Source organism: Drosophila virilis, chromosome 5, assembly GCF_030788295.1.
Source record: "Drosophila virilis strain 15010-1051.87 chromosome 5, Dvir_AGI_RSII-ME, whole genome shotgun sequence".
NCBI classification, from domain to species: domain Eukaryota; kingdom Metazoa; phylum Arthropoda; class Insecta; order Diptera; family Drosophilidae; genus Drosophila; species Drosophila virilis.
The window spans coordinates 8,776,665-8,797,041 of record NC_091547.1 but is presented as its reverse complement, the minus strand read 5'-3'; the positions used below and the strand labels follow the sequence as shown (position 1 = coordinate 8,797,041).

At 43.0% G+C, this 20,377-nt stretch overlaps 2 protein-coding genes across 2 annotated transcripts; both read left to right on the top strand.

The window, feature by feature from the left end:
* Positions 1 to 542: 542 nt before the first annotated feature.
* LOC6624982 (uncharacterized) lies at positions 543 to 2,432 on the top strand. The gene is made up of 6 exons (XM_032436231.2): positions 543 to 751; positions 841 to 963; positions 1,019 to 1,070; positions 1,123 to 1,332; positions 1,880 to 2,052; positions 2,107 to 2,432. The coding sequence occupies exons 1-6, from the start codon at positions 553 to 555 to the stop codon at positions 2,256 to 2,258; spliced, it is 909 nt and encodes a 302-aa protein (XP_032292122.1). The 5' UTR covers positions 543 to 552; the 3' UTR covers positions 2,259 to 2,432.
* Positions 2,433 to 4,185: 1,753 nt separating this feature from the next.
* SP2353 (EGF like, fibronectin type III and laminin G domains protein pikachurin) lies at positions 4,186 to 20,256 on the top strand. The gene is made up of 15 exons (XM_002050627.4): positions 4,186 to 4,662; positions 9,743 to 10,093; positions 12,293 to 12,409; positions 12,488 to 13,244; positions 14,554 to 14,669; positions 14,755 to 15,101; positions 15,168 to 15,357; positions 15,436 to 15,572; positions 15,629 to 15,846; positions 15,910 to 15,985; positions 16,068 to 16,220; positions 16,280 to 17,625; positions 18,211 to 18,312; positions 18,379 to 18,482; positions 18,551 to 20,256. The coding sequence occupies exons 2-15, from the start codon at positions 9,934 to 9,936 to the stop codon at positions 18,700 to 18,702; spliced, it is 3,975 nt and encodes a 1,324-aa protein (XP_002050663.1). The 5' UTR covers positions 4,186 to 4,662; positions 9,743 to 9,933; the 3' UTR covers positions 18,703 to 20,256.
* The last annotated feature ends 121 nt before the right edge of the window (positions 20,257 to 20,377 follow it).

Below are 20,377 nucleotides of genomic sequence, written 5' to 3'. Positions count from 1 at the left end.
GTGCACAGCTGAGCTGCGTACTAGCCATTAACAGTGTGGTGATGGAACCAAGTTATCGATAAAATGTTGTTGCACTTAACGATTTACGATAAGACAAAGGCAATAGTTTTGGCGCACAATTCGAAATGCCAGCTAGGCGCTGATAGAAGATTTATTGGAAAATCTAAGCTTTTAGGGCAAAAAGAAGTGTGCATGATGTATATCATCAATTTCTGCACTACGTAGTGAATGATGTATTGTTGAACAAACAATATGCTTATCTCAGCCAAGTTTTATTTTCGTTTGCAAAACCCTTCCTTAATCAATATAATGTATTCAGTTTTAAATTGTGATTAATATGCGTAACTTAATATTGCGCACCAGCGAGACCGCCCTCTAACGCACTCGATATCCCCAACACGCGCGAACCGCCCACACGCGCCCCGCACACAGAACAAATGTCATCCAATTAATCTTCATAAAAGAGTGAAATCAAAGAACACGAAGGCGATGTGATTTCGTTGCGGCCAGCAGCCGGGCCAGGCATAGAACCAAACTGGCGCTCCATGCAACATGTTGAACTGTTTGAAAATTGTAACACTTGCCGCAATTTGTGGCGCTCTGAACCAGTTGCAAGTGGCCGAATCGACAGACAGATCCGTGCAGCAATTGCCGCAACGCATCTACGGTTTGCTGAATGAATTATCCTGCGGCTTGGAACTGAACGCGAGCGCCAAGTTCGCATTGCTGCTAGCCGAATTCCTGATAAAACGTGAGCCTAATGAGCTGTGTGATAAATAGATAGATACTTTATGTGCCATAAATAATAATTAATCTCGATTTATGCCACATCATGCACAGAGAAATTGCGCTATGCCACGCCCACACGCTACGAGAGACAACTTTACTATCATCTGCTGCACCGCATGGAACAGCTGCTGAGCTGTGAGAGCCAGGCGGAAATAAGCGAGCTGCAGCAGCTCAGTAAGATTTGTCCTCTACCCAAACTCCATTTCCTACCATATGCTCCCTTTTGCAGTTCTCCGGAGTGCCTTTCAGCGCAATGTGCTGCTCCTGCCGCCCAGCTTGAAGTACGTCCGTTTAACCCTGATAAATGCCTACTTAGGATCATCTTTCTTATAGATACGGCGCACTCAATGCCAATGCCGAGTACGAGCAACTGGCCCTGAACTATGAGAGTCTGGTTGAGAAAGGGGCGCCAAATGCCACGCAATCGGATCTCTGCATGCGCGACATAGTTACCCTGGATGCCAGAGATTGCAAGCTAAGCCTGGACTGTCTGGACATACTGACCAACGAGGCACCTGCCTATGGCTATCAGCGCACCCATCAGTAAGTACCCAAATACGCTCTGCTCAAGTATAATATGATATACATAATATAATAAATAAATTTGCATTTAAAGCTGGTTTAAATACGTTTATTAACACACCTTTACAGCCCAGATTCTAGAATTTTATAAATACGTTTAACCCTGGTTCGAGGGGTTTTAGACAGTTTTGGTTTTATATATGTGAATAATATTCATTGAAGCTGATTTCGAATAGTTTAAAAGCTTCAATTCTAAAGTTTAAGCAAACTTTCTGAAGCATTTTTTAAATAAAAGCACTTTCATGTGCTTAAAAGCGGTTTTAGCCTGGCCTTAAACCGGGTTTAAAGAGGTGCAAGTGGTAAATATATGACAAGTATTCGCTGAAAACCAGCTCAAGTACTAAAATAAAATCCAAAAAAGCCTGTTCCGATCCGGAAAAGATCACATGTGATGCTCACCATAAGCATCTCTCTATTATTAGAGTTTTAACTGTATTTGTTTTGTTAAATTGAGACTGAATGAATATTGAGACTGAATAATATCTAAATGAAATTCCCATCTCTGCAGGGTCCTGCTGCTCTACATGCTGCAGCATCACAGATGTGCGCCCCGTTTGAGTCCCACGCAGCTGTACGAGGAGCTGATTAAGATGCACTGCGACGAGATACTCAGCGAACAGAATGCGATACGCAGCCTGGCCTTGGGTCTGGGCAAGTACCAGGATCTGTATCTGGAGCAAGGTATGCCAAGCTAACCATAATTTTCCGTTATCTAAATATTATGATGTATGGCAGCTACCATCTGTGGACTGTCGGGATATAATGAGTTCCTCAACTGGCGGAATGTGATGGAAATCGACAGCTGGCACGCAAATGAGTCCAAGGAGCAGCACATCAAGGATCTCTCGCTGGTGTTCTACATTAACGCGTTGCTGATGCTGCGTTAAATTAATGCTAACTCTTGCCGGTGCTCCTGCTGCTGCTCTACTTCCGCCTGCTGCTGCTCCTGCTTCTCCTCCTCCTGCTGCTCCTTCTCCTCCTGCAGCTGCTTTGCCTGTTGTTTCCGCTTTCTAATAACTGCTTTATAACTGAATAAAGTGCGGCTTTATTGCCTGATGATGAGTGGCAAGACAAGGCAGTTAATACTTTTGTTATTGAACTGCGTGAGAAGATGCCTGTGTGTGTGTGTGTGTGTGTGTGTGTGGGCTGGAGTGGGGTTAAGGGTCTTGTCAGGTGGCGGCGCGCAACAGACGCCATTTGTTATGTGACACATTAGTTGCGCCTGGCTGGCTGCTTGATGGATGCCACGCAGGACGCAGGAGGAGCACGACGACGACGACGACGACGACGACGACGACAACACTTTCCATTACAAAATGCTCGCATTGAAGTGGAATACTAATATTTGCCCTGACATGCTCGAACAAAATAAAATGTAAGAAAAAAAAAAAGAACATGGAAGCCAGCCAGGAGCTGCAAGCAGGCGGAGAAGGAGCAGGAGCAGGAGGCGGAGACGGGGACGGGGACGCGGACAGCGACTGGTGCCTGGGATATTAATGCCTCATTTGCTGCAACTGACGAGTGGGTGGAAGTTGTTGTTGTTGCACCCAACTAAGCCTTGCACAAAAGACGCAAAGCACACACACACACACACAGCTATACACTGGCATGTCAGGGGTGTGCCCCTTTGGCCAGGCAAAAGCCGCTGGCAAAGGCAAAGGACTTAACAGCGCATTGTCGAGGGCCATGAATGGGGCCCGGTCATTAGCAAAGTTGACTGTCAGTGCAGCAACAACAACAGCAACAACTGCAACAATAACAGCTTATGCACATGGTCAAGTCTCAGTTACACTGCCCACAGGAGCTGACTGTTACCTCCCCCACACCACCACATCGCCCACACTTGTGTTTTGTTTTCAATTCTTCTGTCACTTTCGGTCATCCGCACCCCAATTACAACAACAACAACAACAACAGCAACAACAACAACCACAACAACTACAACCCTTGCAACCTGATCAGCTGTCGCTGCCGCCTATTGCCCTTCACAGCACGCCTCATCCTTGTTTTTTTTTGTGTTCATTATGGGCTTTAGGCGTATGTATGTGTGTGTGTGTGCTGTTGTGTCCCTCTTCAAGTGTCGGTTGCCTTCGGTAGGTGTTTATTGTGATGTTAACTTGCAGGCAATAGCAAAAACAACAAACTGTTGTTTAACAGAGCTCCTCAGTTACACTGCCGCTGACAGCCTACTGTTCTGTTGTTGTTGTTGTTGTAACTTGAGCCCGGAATGTTTGGCGTGTTTCAATTCCATAACGTTTCACGCATGCGTCAAAGCGAATGCGCTCTCTTCAAGTGTGCGCTCTGGATAGAAGGCTGCACTTGACTGCTGGACGGGGTAGAAGGCAAGAGGTATCAACAGACTGCAAACAGAGCTGCCAGGGCAGCTAAAAGATTATTATACTGTGCAGCCGGTTGCTAGCGAACTAAAAATAAGATAATAAGAAAATAATAGGAGAAAAGCATAACTAAGTGTATTAAACAAATAATAAGTGTAAGCTTAAGTATAGTAATTATAGTTCATTTTAACTTTCACTCATTACTAATTTCCATTTATTTTCAATTATGCCGACAACCCTAAGCCACCCTGTCGTGTTCATATTTGGCGCCTCTTTACGTGCTCGGATAATCAGCTAGCGGATACTACGAAACGGTTTTGGGCACTCTAAGACCAACAACAACAAGTCTCTCTCCGGCTAAGATATTTCATTGGCTACTGTTGGTGTTGTTGTTAGCGCGCTTCTTGCTCTCCGAACACCTCAGTTAGTCACTTTGCGCTGGCAGAATTTCGCTTCGTTCCAATCAGCCACGGCTTCGATACGCGCAGTAGTCTCCCGTCAATTAGAGTGTGAAAACGTGACGCTCCACAGGAACGGCAAATAAAACGACGCCGCCACAGAGACATCCATTCGCAGGATACAACCAAAATATAACATATACATACACACACACCCGCGCAACAACAATAGCAGCAGCTAGTTGAATCGAAAAAAATGAAAACAAATTAAATGTAAAATTCCATTAAAAAATAATGCGGTGTCAAGTGTAAAACAAAAAACAAAAAAAAAAAGTCGCCTTTAGGAGAGCCGAATGTGCAATGTGAAAGACAGCTTAAAGTATTGTGCGTGTGTGCCCGTGTGCCCGTGTGTGTGTGTGCGTGCGTTGATGTAAATACCACGAAAATCGCTGAACGCCGAAAATAAAGCAGCAGAAATCAACGAAGTCGAAGACGACGTCGCCGTCGCTGTCGCCGTCAACGAGGCGGCCACTCGCCAAAAAGCAAAGGCAATCTAAGTGAGTAGCAATTGTTGTTGTTGTTGTTGTTGTTGGAGAAACGAGGCGAAATGAAATAATGGAAATTTATGTTGGGCAAGCAGAGAGCGCACTTTAAAGTGCCACTTGAGTAGGCAAAGCAGGGCGCGGGGATGCGTTAGTTATAAGAACGACATTTGTAAATGCATATGTGTGTGTGTTTGCTTGAGCTTATATTATATTTGGCAAATTTGGCTGCTGGTTGCATTCAAATAACGCATTCGGCCCGGGCAATATTCGCTGTGTGTTGACGTTTCTCTCTTTCTCTCTCTTTTTCATTCGTTTGGCAACTTCCATTTTGCAGTCAGTCAAATGTCTTTGAAATAATGTCGCACAGCTTACATACATACAAAGCTGCGGCTGCAATGGCCGCATACACACCCGCACGTCACGTTCTGTTGCTGCTCTTACATTACGCTCAGTGTGCGTGTGCGTGTGTGAGTGTGTGTGTGTGTGGGTGACTTCTTTTGTTTTAGTCCTTGCCTGAAATTGCTTTCTGCTGCTGTTTTTCTGCTTTTGTTGTACAGCTCAGCGCGACGTCTTTGACAGGGCGCAAGTAATATGCGCACCTGTGAATTTGCCATAAATTAGGCGCAAGAGAGCGCGCACACAAACACACACACACACACACACAGGCATACAAATCTATATGTATACGCATGTCAAACGTTAAGAATTTAACAGCAAAAGCTGCCAGCAAAAACGCGCGCCAAACTTTTACGTTATGTGTGCGTGCGTGTGTATGGCTGTGTGGGTGTGCGCTGGTGCCGTTACTTGGGTCAGTCTGTCATGCGTGAGCTGCTCGACCCAAGCTAGGCCCCAAGAGGCGTCCTGCCATGCCGCTACACACCCCATCGAACTGTTCGTCTGTCTGGTTGTTTAGTTGCTTCTGTTTGTATTTTGTGGTCTGCCTTCAATTGGCTCTCAACGGGCTTTGCTCTATTTACCTTATAAAAACACAATTTATTGCTGCCTTAACGATTTTTCTTTTGCGGTTATTTTCTGTTACTGTTGCTGTTGTTGTTGCTGCTGTTATTGCTGCTGTAGTTTTGTCTGTTACAACTTTCCTCCTTTTTTTTTTTTTGCTCATTGACTTTGATGCTAGCTGTTTGTTTTATTTCAATGTGCCTGTGTGTGTGTGTGTGTGTGCGTATTTACCGTTCGCTTTTCGTATTGGCTTTGTGTATTAAGTTTTGCGTGACATCAACACAAAAAAATCATCAGCAACAAAAGCAAAAACAACAGAAGAACAAAAAGTATCCACTCGTTGAGGCACAGGATATAATTTGTGCTGTGTTGGCTCTTGGCTGTTGTCTGTGTTGGCCTTGTTATAGTTTTAAATCAATAATTTATACTATAGCCAGGCCAGAGAATAGTCCGCATACAATATAGTTTTTGTGTTTGCTTGTTTCAGCTAATCAAGTTTTAGTTTTAGTTCTTTGTTGAGTAGATATAACAAGTAATAGGTGTTTAATCCGATTCGGGTCATAAAAAGGCACAGATAAAAACACATACATACAAGCGTGTGTGTGTGCTTAACAATATCTGCGTGAAAACAGTTTAAAACAATAACATAGCTGCAGCAGACGATCAGCTTAGCAGTAGGAGAGCTTGTATAAGAGTTAAGCAGTAAAACTTTAACATAACAGTCACGCTTCTTGTCTTAACATAAGATTTTATAGTCACAATTGCTAACAGTACAGTTGTCATAAAACAAGAACAGTGCAATAACTTATATTAGCAGTGGGGGAGTTATAAAAGAGGGAGGCAAGCGAATGGCCAATGTTGTGTAACCTATAAGCAGCAGAGCTCTAGCATAGCTGTGTACAGGGTCAGGCCATAAACTAATGGAATTTGGCAATTGCAAACAGAGGTTTTTTATTAACATTACATCACAAAAACAATTTGTTTTTACCTTAAATGCGTTTTGCTGTCGTTAGTTATGATTTTCTTTGTGCCACTCAAGAAAGCTCCAATTGCCCAATTGTCATTTCTTGTTACCCAACACTCTTTCAAACTTGGCCGTTTGTGTGTTGGTCACGTTGCCCACCTAAAAAAAAAAAAAAAACAACATTAAGAATAATGTTATGAATTTACGATTTTTGTGCTGACTTTTCTCATAAACTTTATCCTCTGCACCGGCAGAACTTTATGCGAAATTGTGCGGGAGCCAAGAAAAGAAAAGCCAATCTAGACTGAGAAAAGTGGTGTCATAAATTTAGGGCAAGATCCTTGCAGACGACAATCAATAATTGACGGAATTGTCAATTAATCGTAGCATACTTTTCAGCTGCATCAAATTGGAAATGATGTTTTTAGTTTTTCATTCATGGAATTGTGTAATTAAATCAATGCCACTCGGCGCTAATTTAGTTCCATTAGCTTCATAATTGGGTTGATTAACTTTCCTTCTTTTTTTTTTTTGATATTTTGGCTCGTGTCCGAGAGCTAAGTGCCATTAATTTCGATTCTGGCAATATCAATGTGTTCGTCTAATTAGTTTGGGCATCCGGCAAATGCTCTAAAGCGCCCAAAAGGCCACTTGCCACTTGCCAGTTGCCAGTTGCCACTTACCACTAACAACTTGGCCTGCTGCAAAATTTTCCAGCCAAATGAGCGCACGTTTTTGCTGCGTTTACCTGAATAATGAGTTTTCATGTGCCGCATACCCCACATCACACACACACACACACGCAGACTCTCACACACACGGACATCAGCTCCATCGTCAGCAATCCCGGCCTGGTTAAATATATGCATTCTGGCTGAAATTCGTGCGACAGCCTTCAACATTTGCTGGCCATTCGGAGGCGTCGTACCGGAAAGAAATGCCATTAAAAACGCAATAAAAATGCAAAAACAACAACAAAATCAAAAAAAAAGAAGAAAAAATTCCAACAAAATTGAAAAGCAAAAAAAAAAAACCGAAATGAAAGAAAATGAAAATAAAACGTAAAAAGTGGGCAAAAACGTATCAAGAAATATGTGTGGGGTCTGTAGTATGTCAACGTGTGTGTCTGTGTGCGAGTGTGTGTGTGTGTGTGTCTGTGTGTGTGTGTGTGTGTGTGTGTGTGTGTGTGTATGTGTGTGTGTGTGTGTGAGTGTGTTAGTTAGTGTGCGTGCTTAAGGCTCCAGTGCAAATAGCCAAGGTGGAAAAATCGATATAAATGAATACGGTAACATTTGGTCGGGCCTGAAACAACCAAAAACTCGAGACAGTACAAATGGCAAATGTTTTTCTTTTTTGTTTTTTTCATTTTTGGCCTACCAACGTCCAAGTTGCAAAACTTTTGCACGCACAGACACGCACACGAACGTAAAAACAACAGCCACAACACCCGCACTAAAGTAGCCCAACCAGCCTCACACACACGCCCCACACACGCCCCCACACACATCAACATTCACGGCCCACGGCCCGAGTCAGAGGCAGACGCCGCGATTTTAAGCGCAGGCACACTAAAGTTGATATAAAAATAAAGCATAAATGAAAACAACAACGCTACAGTGAAGCGCGCTCAATAGGAATATACCCTATAATTAACTTTGCACAGGTAGATCTGATAAAATAAGTTGTCTCTCATTAACATAATTCACTTTTAGCATTTTCTGTTAACCTAACTGAATTGCTTATCGTCTAAAGTCTGTTAAAATCACTATATAATACTTCCAGATCCACCAATCTGTTACATTCTACAGAAATAGAAAATAGCAGACGAAAACTGTAACAACAGTTAAATTTCTGTTGAATATTAAATGCATGTTAAATTTCGATACGCAAGGGAAAGACCAACATATCAATATTAATATTAAATGTTATGTGAAGCGCATGTTAAGCATCAATCTACTACAGATTCGATCTGTTAACAGTCGATTTGCAAGTGGAAGACTAACATATCAATGTTAATATTGAATGTTATGTTAAGTTCATGAAAAGCGCGTGTTAGCCAACGTTCTATAACAGCGTCGATCTGTTAAGCTGTAAAGAGCAGTTAAATATAAAATTCAAAGCTGACTAACAATCCCAAAGAAGAACATTTTCTCTAGGGTACATCAAGAACAGCCACAGCAACAACAACAACAACAAATAGCAGTAGCAATGGAGAAAAATTTTATGCTGCGGCTGCAATTTTTGCCCCAGTAAGTACGCTACATATTTTTGAGCACGGGTTAAGTGCCACGCATGAGTGTGTGTACCAAATACACACACGCACGCAAAGTGTAAGCGTGTGTTTGTGCATGCATATATGTTTGCGTGTGTGTGTGTGTGTGTGTGTGTGTGTGTGTGTGTGTGTGTGTGTAGATGTGAGTTTGGGTCTGTGACCCGACTTCAGAGCATTTCCACGCGTTTTTCAACACAGACATTTGACATTTCAATTTCGATTGTCCGCCAAAAATGACAGAAAAAAAAAAATAGTTGAAGAATGGATAAAAAATCGAAAAGCGAGTAATTTATTTTGCTGTTACATTTGTTTGTCTTCTTCTTCTGCGACTCGCGCTGCTGTCGCTTGTCCAAATACATTTTGGCAAATTGTCGTATTGATTTCTAATTACATGCATTTGCCCCAAGGCACTTGGCTTAAGGTAGGGCCACGACACGGTCTCGGGATCGCTGGATAGATGTATATATATATATATATGTATGTGTGTGTGTGTACATTTCTGTAGGAGTGGCTCAGTCAGCCAAATAGAAACAAATTGAAGGATGGGGCACATTGTCTACTATTAGTATTTGTTGTGGTGGCGTTGCCATGACGGCGTTTATTGATTTTACTGCTGCCAACAACGGGGACAGGGGCAGAAGGTGGGGTACGGTGGCAAGTGGCATGCGGCATGTGGCAAGAGCCATCAGGCAACAGCCATGAATCATGTTTGTGTGGGTCCGCGGCGTTGCGTGTTTAGCAATTTGTGGTTATATTATAATGACCACTTGATTTGCCTGCGCCTGTGTGCCCCCCCTCTCTCTCTCTCTCTCTCTCTCTCTCTTTCATTTTGTCTAACCATCTCTGTCTCGCTCTCACTAATTGTGCTTGTGCTGTGCTTGTGCTTGATATATCAACAGGGAACAGCAGCAGTCGCAGAGGCAACGCCGAGACGCATGTACGCTCTATGCTCAGCGCTGGCTGCTGGCCGACGTCGTCTAAAACGGCCAACGATCGTGTGAACTGTGCGTATACTTAATAATTTTGTGTGTGGAGTGTGGATCAGCCAGGAGCCAGGAGCTAGCAACAACAAGGACAACCAACAACCAAAATGTTCACTTCAAAGCAACAACAACAACAACAAGGACTAAAACTACAGCCAAGACATCCGAGACACGTTTGGCTGTTGTTTCTATTGCTGCTGCTGCTGTCATTGCTGGGCCAACATCAATGCAGCAGCATTGTGGAGCCCGGGGAGGCCGCTTTTCAAGGTGCGTATGATAACCGACAACATAGCCCAAAACCCAGCCACAGTTCTGCCCCTCTGAGCTGTCAAATTTTTGGGCTGCATATCAATAAATGAAGAGGCGAACCAACTGTCTGTCTGTCTGACTGACTGTCTGACTGTCTGATGCCTGCTTGTCTGGCTTGGTTTTGACATTAATGAGCGACTTGATTATCCGTTGCACACGCACACACATACACACACACATATACACACACGTACACATTGCATAATGCACGTTGTTATGCAATGTTTTTGTCATATTTTCGTGCTTTTGAATGCAGCGTTTCTGCTTATCACTCTCTCGCTCCCTGTCTCTACCTCCCTCTCTCTCTCTGTGTGTGTGTCTCTCTCTGCCTTGTCACTGGTCGTGTTGATGTGTGCTGCTGACACTTCGATTTCAATTGCATGCAATATGCGATTTTTCAATTTCAATTTGAATACGCAATGGCAAACGACAAGCTCTACACTACTCCATCAACGCCCACAGGATGAACGGAGTGGGGGGAGGGGCAACTATTCACATGTGAAGTGCAGCTGTGTGTGTGTGTGTGTGTGTGCATATGCAAATGTATTGAGTGTCCAGTGCACTTTAATCGCCACCACACTGTTGCTTAATCAACTAGCAATCACACACACTCACACACACTCGCTCACTAGTTGCGTGTGTGTGTGTGTGTGACTTGATGGCTCTTTAAGCGTGTTGTTGCGTGTTCTATTTGATAGAATGAAGCTAAACGTAGCCAGAATGTTGGCTGCATGACGTAAGCGTTCGTCAAAGGCGGCCGGTTAGACGTAAGTCGTTATACTTCACTGGATATCCGGAAAAGCAATTGTACTTATCCGAATGAACTGTAATCAATATTCAATGTGTGCAATTACACATAATTGTGTTTTGTAATAATGTAATAGCGCAAGTGTTGAAGAGTAATCAATATATATTGGCATTAATATTTGCTACTCGTAATACTTTTTTACAAAAACCCTTAACCTGAAGAAATTATTGTCCCAATGATGTACTCGCTACTTGTCGAATGCTAGCATTTTGCACTCGTCATACTTTAATCGGTAGTCGCTATATCTCTGACATACATTTATGTATGTTACAGTTTAGTAATATGTTTTGCACTCGTTACACTCTACTCGGTACTTGATATACCTCTCACATGCATCGCTGTTTAATGCGGTAAACTTATGTAATACTAAGTATATTCTAATGAGCAAGCAACTACTCGTCGGTTTTATTTAATCGCTATTTCATATATGTTACGCACTACTCGTTATACTCTGCTCTTTACTTGTAAAGCCCACTTTTATATATTGAATAGAACTAGAACTTGAGTCTTGTTACTCGTTATATTTAACTCTCTAGCCGTTACTCGTTGGAATTCGGTTAAGGCTTACTCGTTACTCTTTAGATTTTAATTCATATTCGTTACGCGTCATATTTAACTTCACATTCGTTACTGGTTACAACCCGCTTAAAGTCACATTTTAGCCAGAGAATGACGTAATCGTTTAGCAAATAACAAGCACTCGACGAGTACACGCCTTACACTTACACTCGCTAGTCGTTGCACTTGAGCAGAGCCTAATGTGACTCTTAGACTTTGCCAAGAGCTGGCATAATTTGCCGCTTGGCTTTTGATGTCAAGTGAGCTGTCGATAGGTATATATCAAAGCGAAAGCATTGCATTGCTATGCTTAACTTAACTGAACTTTGCTTAACTTCACTTTGATTGGCTCCGCTCAAACGCCATTTGCATTCGGGTTGGGCTTTTGAGCTAAATAAAATTCCATTGCATACTTTCGAGAGCGTGCGAGCATTTGCATTTGAAATTGCGAGCAGAAATTCTTATTGAAAATTCGCACAAAAAGCAATGGGACTCAACAGTTGTGGCTGCTGCTCAGTTCATTTTGGCACACAGCCAAACTGTGCGTGTGCATTTGAAATGTGGGCTATGCCGGCAGTAAATTAGCAACATGACTCTGCCCCTAAGTCGGCAAAGCTCATTAGAATTTATTGCGGACACGTCGGTCACACCCAGGCGCCCGAGCATGGACACGCACGCACACGAACCGAAAAATATGAACTCGTACTCGAACTCGAACTCGAAATTGAAATTGAAATGAACTGTGGAAGCACTTAAACATTTTGTTTGTTTTTGTTAATGTTGAAACCCAGGTCACTGCGGACACACGAGTCCCTGCGAGCAGCTGTGCTATGAGATACACGACGGGATGTACGAGTGCGATTGCATCGAGGGCTACGAGCTCAACAAGAACGGCTACAGCTGTCAAGGTGCGTGACCCGCAATAAGCACGCAATTGAATTTTTGCATAAAGCTAATATTCATTTTGTAACGCTTCGTTTTCGCAGTGATAAACACGACAAACAGCGGCACGGATGGACATGGCAAAACGGATGAGGATGTGCTCTATCAGAAGGGCGCCTCCTTTAGCGCCAAGTTGGCCAACGACAGGCCCGACCTGGCCCAGACGCGCGGCTATGCAGCGGCCCAAGCCGAACGGGAAAGCCAAATGGATGCGGATGCGAACGCGGTTGCGAATGCGGATGCGACTGCGGATAGCGAATATGATTACAACGATGAGAATTTAGAGGAGGGCGGCATGCGGGAACGGAAAGTCAATTCAAACGATTATTACATATCAGCCGAGAGCATTAGCTTCAACGAGAATCAAGAACTGGATGCGGCCGACTTTAAGGTGGCAACCACAGCAAAAACAACAGCAGCAACAGCAACAACAACAACAACAACAGGAAGAACAACAACAACAGGGAGAACAACAACTAAAACAACAAAAGCAGCTCAGCGCAATGTGCTGGATTATGGGCCGCCAGATGCGGATGTAGATGTGGATGTGGATGAATATTATAGCTACAAGTCGGACATGTCCATCTATGACGATGTCAATAATAATCAATTAAATTTAAGACGCAACAGTAACAGCAATTCGCAAACATATCAACAGACTAGCAGCAACAACAACAACGACAACGCAAAAGTCGCAATACATATCAATAATAAAAATGCTGCCAATTGCAACATATCAGCTAAAACAACAACAACAACAACAACGACAACAACGACAACTACACCCGCAGTCAGCAGCAGGTAAGCTCTAGATTATATAACTCATTTATTAGTTTCGCATGCAATTATATAATATTTGCCAACATTCCAATGTTGACAACATTCATGAGACGTCAATTTCCCAAGTGAACTCCGAACAATGTGATACTTGATAAAGTTCTGGGCTGCACAATGCAATCGTAATCGTATTTTGATTGTGTTCCGAAATCAAATAATCAGCTTAAATTATGCCAGCATCGAACTGAACTTTCTTTTTAATCACTTTCTCGAGAAATCTTTTCAATAATAAATGTGCCCCAGTTCAGGTTTGAAGTGTACGGAAATATACTTGCACTTAAAGGAATAGCTGCATACTTTATGGAAAAGTTTAATGTGACAGCCCTAATTTGCTTGTCTTTCAAATATTTTTTAACAATAATGCCCCATACCGATTAAAGTTGGCTAATTTAGGTCATAGGAGCTCAGTACGTACTATATATGGCATTGATTATAGCGTCGAGCTCAGTCGATTAAACAAATGCTAGATTTGTCGATCTTAAACAAATGTCGAATTTAGAATAACATAGGCGAAATGATTTTGTCATATTTAACATCGTTAAATATCGATTTCCAAATATCAGTAAATATCGATAGCAAAATTTAAATGTGGGGTCCCGATAAGTGTAACCATAGAAATTTGAACAAATCTGAGAATTAAAAATAATCAATTTCATTTATTTAATAAATTGCTCGATAGCATGTTTGATATAAAGATTTAATATTTAAATCTATATTTATGAATGCAACTTTTTTTCATTTAAATTGACTTCCCTCCGAATAACAAACAAGAATATCCTCAGGCTGTCAAAGCTTTTAGTATATGATGTAAAAATACTAAATTGTTATCGATAACTTTAAAATGCCAGCACGAGCTAGCGCAACGTTGGGCTTGTAACGGTAACAGTCAGTGAAATACTTATCGAAGCATATTCGTTAAGTTTTCGATGTGAATTTGCTTTCTAGTGTAGAATTGGTAAATCTACTTAAGTAGGGACTATTCAAATCGAAACGTATTATAATATAATTATGAAAGCTACTTTTTGTCAGTTAAATTGACTTGATTCAGTTGTCACTCACAACGATTAACTTTTAGTATTTAAGCGTTTAGTATTTGATGAAAAATACTAAACTGTTATCGATAACTTTAGGCGCTTCGTTGAGCTTCTAACGGACAATATTCGTTAAGTTTTCGATTTTAATTGGCTGCTTAGTGTAGAATTGGCAATTCTACTTGTGTTGGGACTATAAAAATCGAAACGAATACTTAAAATCGGAATTCTTCTTCTTCTAGCAACACACTTTGCAATCTGGACTGCGGCTCGGAGGGCATTTGCGCTCTCGAGGCAACGGCATCCACGGCCCGCTGCCTGTGCCCCTTTGGCAAAACGGGCGAAGGTTGTCTCGAAGGTATGTGCATGTGTGTGGCATTAAATGTTTATGCCACCTGCGTATTTTTATAGCTAGTTGGGCTAATGGCAAATCTTTTCAACAGATATCAGGGCGCACGTGCCGCGCTTTGCCAAACGCTCCTGGCTGGCATTTGCCGCTCTGCATGGCGCCTATAAGCATGTGCAGCTGCGCTTGGAATTCCGTCCAGAATCCTTTGATGGCATCATACTGCTGAGCGGAGAACGGGATGATCTGACCGGCGATTTTATGGCCCTGCTGCTTAACAAGGGCTTTGTCGAGTTCTGGTTCGATTGCGGCTCCGGTGTGGGCAGCGTCCGTTCCAGGGAGACCATCATGCTGAACGAGTGGAACTCGGTGATTATCTATCGCCATCGCTGGGATGCCTGGCTGGTGCTCAATCATGGCACCAAAGTCCAGGGCAGATCCAATGTGAGTTAATTATACGAAAATCTGCCAGCTGCTGCAGTTTGTTTATTAATACGGTTTGCCTTGCAGGGTCTGTTCTCGCGCATCACCTTCCGCGAGCCGGTTTTCTTGGGCGGCATCGGCAACATTACCGGCCTGGCCAAGCGATTGCCTCTGGCCGAAGGCTTTGCCGGCTGCATACGACGTTTTGTGGCCAACGAGCACGACTATAAGTTCACGGATCATCCCCTGGGCGACGTTATCAACGGCTTCGACATACGTAAGTGAAATCAAGAATCCACTGTGACTGGTGGAAAATGGGTGGAAAACATAGCCATAACATCCACATGCCTTTCAGAGGACTGCTCGACGGACAAGTGTGTGCGTTATCCCTGCCAGCATGGCGGCAAGTGCTTGCCGTCGGATCAGGGCGCGGTTTGCCTGTGCCCCATTGGCTTTGTGGGTGATTTGTGCGAGATACGCATGGATCTGCAGGTGAGCGGGCGCGAGAGAGCCATATTCTGCTGGACATTAATTAAGTTGAATTTCAGGTGCCAGCCTTTAATGGCTCCTCGTTTTTGCGCTATGCGCCGCTGGGCGACAGCGCCTTGATCTGGCTGGAGCTGAAGGTTATCTTGAAGCCGGAGCAGGCAGACGGCCTGATACTTTACTCTGGACCCGAGCAGCGTGGCGATTTTATAGCTTTGTATTTGCACGAAGGCTTTGTGGAGTTTGCTTTCGATTTGGGCAGCGGACCAGCCATGGTGCGGTAAGTACTCCACACTGCAGGAGGCTGTCAATCATTCTAACCACATCCACTTTCGACCAGCAGCAGTGAGCACTCGCTCAGCCTGGGACAATGGCATACCATCAAGATCTCAAGGACCGCACGCCTGGCCGTGCTCAAGGTAAGCCAAAAGCAAGGGGCAAGCTTTCAACTTGACTGGCATGTTGAACTCTTTTGTTTTGTTTGTGCAACCACACACACAGATCGATCAGCATCAGGAGGTCATGACCATATCCTCGAACGGCTTCTGGCATCTGTCGCTGGCGCAGAATCTATTTGTGGGCGGGGTCAATCATGTGGACCGCCTGCCACTGGATCTCAAGTACAAGTCCTTCTTTGTGGGCTGCATACAGCGCGTAAGTTTCGGGTGATTATATTCAAGTCAAGTCGACTAACCAGGCAATTTGTGCCACAGATTGACATCAATGGCCACTCGCTGGGCATTGTGGCCGAGGCGCTCGGCGGCAGCAACATTGGCAACTGCCCGCACGCGTGTGTTGCCCGTCCGTGCGGCCCGCTGGCCGAGTGCGTGCCACAAATGGAGAGCTACGAGTGCCGTTGCAGCATCTACAACGAGCGCTGCAACAAGGCAGCTGAAGTGCCGCCCGAGCAGCTGCCCGAGCTGATGCTCCACAAGCAGCAGCACAATGCCCAAACACTTCAGGCCAAACAATACAAAGGAGTTGAGTCTAAAAAACTGTCGGCGCACAAGAAGCATGCCACAAAGCGCAAGAATTTGCATAAGCACAAGGCGACGACACCTGCAACCAGCCCCTCCACCACCAGGACGACCACAACGACGCCCCCGACAGTAGCAGCAGCAGCTGGTGTAGCCAGCAATGATGAAATCGAAGATGATATCATTTTCCGCTTTGTGCATGACAATGCCGCACAACCTGCCAAACCAATTGGGGGGCAGCAGCCGGCCCTTCTGGGCAAGCAGCATGTGAGCAAGCATGAGCATCACCAGAAGCCCAATGCGTTTGCCCGCAAACTTAGCCGCCTGCCCACACACTATGAAAGTTTCCAGACAAACCCCGACAGCGATATACTCACATTTGATGATAACAACGATTGGGTGGCCAGCCTCCAGCAGCAGGAGTATGCGGATGCCATGGCGACCAGTCAAGTGGGCAAACCACTTGACAGCTCAGCTGAAGCTGCAGGTGATGGGGACGGTGATGGGAATGGAGATGGAGATGGGGATGCGAGTGGCTTTGTTTTCGACGAGTCGTTGTTTGATGCCTCCGACGGTGCTGAGGATTATCAACGCAAGCAGCTCGCCCAGGACATGAAACGCATCATGTCCAATACACACACGCACACCACACACACCCAGAAGCAGGGTCAGGAGCAGCAGCAGCAGCAGCAGCAGGTCGCACCCCTTCCCGCCGAGACGCTGTACGAGGATTACGGCGACGATGAGCTGCTGACGCCCGTGCTCAAGTCCGAGCCGGCTGCAGTTGCTCCGAGCACTCCGCAAACACACACCGATTGGAGTCTGCTGAAGAAATTCGATCTGTCGGCGGAACATCAGTCGCAGGTGCAGAGCGTGCGCAAGAATTTTGGCGCCTGCTTTGCCGGCACCGACAGCTATTTCCACTACAACGATGCCGACACCATGAGCCAGGTCATCAGCTACAACATTGACCTCAATCTGCGCATCAAGACGCATTCCGAGAACGGTGTCATCCTATGGACGGGACGGCAGGGCACAACCGAGCTGCACGACGACTACTTGTCGCTGGGCATTGAGCAGGGGTAAGTACGAGAATGTGAAACAATTACAGTAAACAATTTGATACCCCAGGGGTGGCAAAAAACACCCAAGATTGATACATAGATGTCTGTGTTTAGTTCAGAGTCAATCAAGGATCTTATTAATAAAACTTGTATTTAATAAATTGATTACTTTGAGCTTTCCCATGAAATCAAAATGTAACTTATGTCTGCCCATTTCTTACCTTAGCCATTTATTCCATTATAGGTTTCAACTTGATTCCCATAAAAAACGAATAGATATTTCACTCATTTCTCACCCTTCCCAGTGGATTTCCTTTCGAGGCTTCACATCGAATCAAAATAAACCTTTCATCTATCCATTTCCTAAGCTTATACAAATATTTGATTCATAAAACGTTTAAATTTGATTCCCATAAAAAGCTGACAAAATAATCCACTCATTTTTCACCCGAACCAGCGGAATTCCATGCCAGGGCTGTCGCTATAAATGTAAACGAAATATTTTCTAAACTCTGACGATTTGGCCAAGCACAAACAGTTATAGATCCCATTGAATTATAATTTGATTAATTTATATATTTTGTATGGTATTATATTTCACAGATATTTGCATTTTCGCTACGATCTGGGCGCTGGCGAGTTGGACATACGCTTTAACGGCACCAAAGTCAGCGACGGACTCTGGCACCGCGTTCGGGCCATACGGTTAGTTAAAAAAACTGAATAAAACATAATTGAATATGTCTCTAAAGTGAATCGTTTCTTTTGCAGAAACTCCCAGGAGGGCTATCTGGAGGTGGATGGACGCAAGACCCTGACGCTACGGGCGCCGGGCAAGCTGCGCCAATTGAATACCGATACCGGACTCTATGTTGGTAGGTCGCCGCACAAATTAAATTAATAATTGTTCCTAAATGAAGGTCTATTTCTGTGCCCATTTCAGGTGGCATGCCCGATGTGGCATACTTTACGCATCAGCGCTATTTGAGTGGCATTATTGGCTGCATATCGGAGATCGTTTTGGCTGGGGAGAAATTAAACTTTGATCCGAACACGTTGGGCACGGCGCACAATGTGGAGACAGGCCTACTATGAAACGCTGCGCTTACATAAGAAGCCTCAAGACTTTTGATATATCAAATAGTTTAAATGTTATTTTTTTCAATTAACGAAATGTTTACAAATTGTATATTTCGTTTGTGTTTGTACAAAGACGCTTTTAAAATCAACTGAGAATGGAGACGAGCAGAAGAGCAGCAAGTTCTAGCTGGGGGAATTTTTTTACGCCAAGAGACGAGCTGAGAAGTAACTAAAGTAAATATAGTAAACCATACTACATACGATATAGTGCATACAAAACATATTGATTATATACAAATGCATTCATAGATATATATATATATATATGTAACGAAAGAAACCCAAAAAAAAAAACAAGGCATGCTTCACATAGCCTGTGACTGTCAATACTTCAGAATGGAATAGTTTATATATAACTTTAGCAAAGATTTATAAAATGAAAACTGCGTAAAAGAGCCTAAAAAAAAAAACATATTATATCTAGAAAATGGGCAACAAAGAGATGAAGAGTGTGCACATGTTTTATGTCCATTTTGAGCGCTTTGATTTAAGTGAACGTTACGCTTTGTGTGCAGAGTTGCCACCTTTTTGTAAGACACTCACACACACACACACACAATTATACACACGTACACACACACGCTAATTGGCAATACTTTCGTCTTTCGCATTGCTGTACCTTAAAGAAAAACCTATAACTGTACATTCTGTACTTCTTGAAAGTTCTATAACTGTCAACAACAAAAACAAAAGTTAATTGAGGCGAATATAAAGAAGAAGCAGAGTAGACATACTCATTAAATGGTAAGTTAATAAATGTGTAGCGTGTATTAGATTGTAAGTTGGCACACACACACACACACACACACACACACACACTCACACACGAAGCCTGCCTATGTAAACTTTTATAAAAACGAGAATACACCAAAAAACATACGTAAGCTACACACACACACCCGCACACACACACACACATCCAAGACGCGCTGAACCAGAATTGAAATATGTGAGCGATTTTTAACAATTTATACTACAATACACAACAGAAATCAACAAGAACAACTAGCTAAAACTTAAAAAACAAAAACAAATGAAAAAAAAACATATAAGCAATTTAACAATCCCATAGCGAAATTTTTAAATGCTAACTACAAACATAAAAAGAACAAGAAATACTGCAAATTAGCCTGTTGCAAGAAATGCAAAAGCAAATACACAATGTTTGTATTCATCTTATGAGTATGATTTTGTAGCTTAATGATAACATCTACGTACGTAGCTATATATATATATATACATATATGGACAAAGCAAAAAATAAATATGCGTATATATACACATATATACAAATATATATATATATATATATATAAATCGAGAAACTATAGTGAAGAAAAAAAACAACAAAAAGCGTAAAATGAATAAAGAAATCACAACCACCAATCAATGTAAAACTAAATTAAACGACATTCAATGTAGCTTATTTATAATATGCGAGAACGAAGAAGCATTGAGATATTTAATTTCGTACATTGGTTTGCAGAAAATAAAAATATAAAAAGAAAAACGTTTCATAGAGCATTCCCTTTGATTTTGCTTTAAATCACTTACAAATCAAATTGGCGCGCTGTTGGTGAACAGTGTTGAAAAATGTGTTGGTGTGCAAGCAAGTTGGCAGCACTTTCTG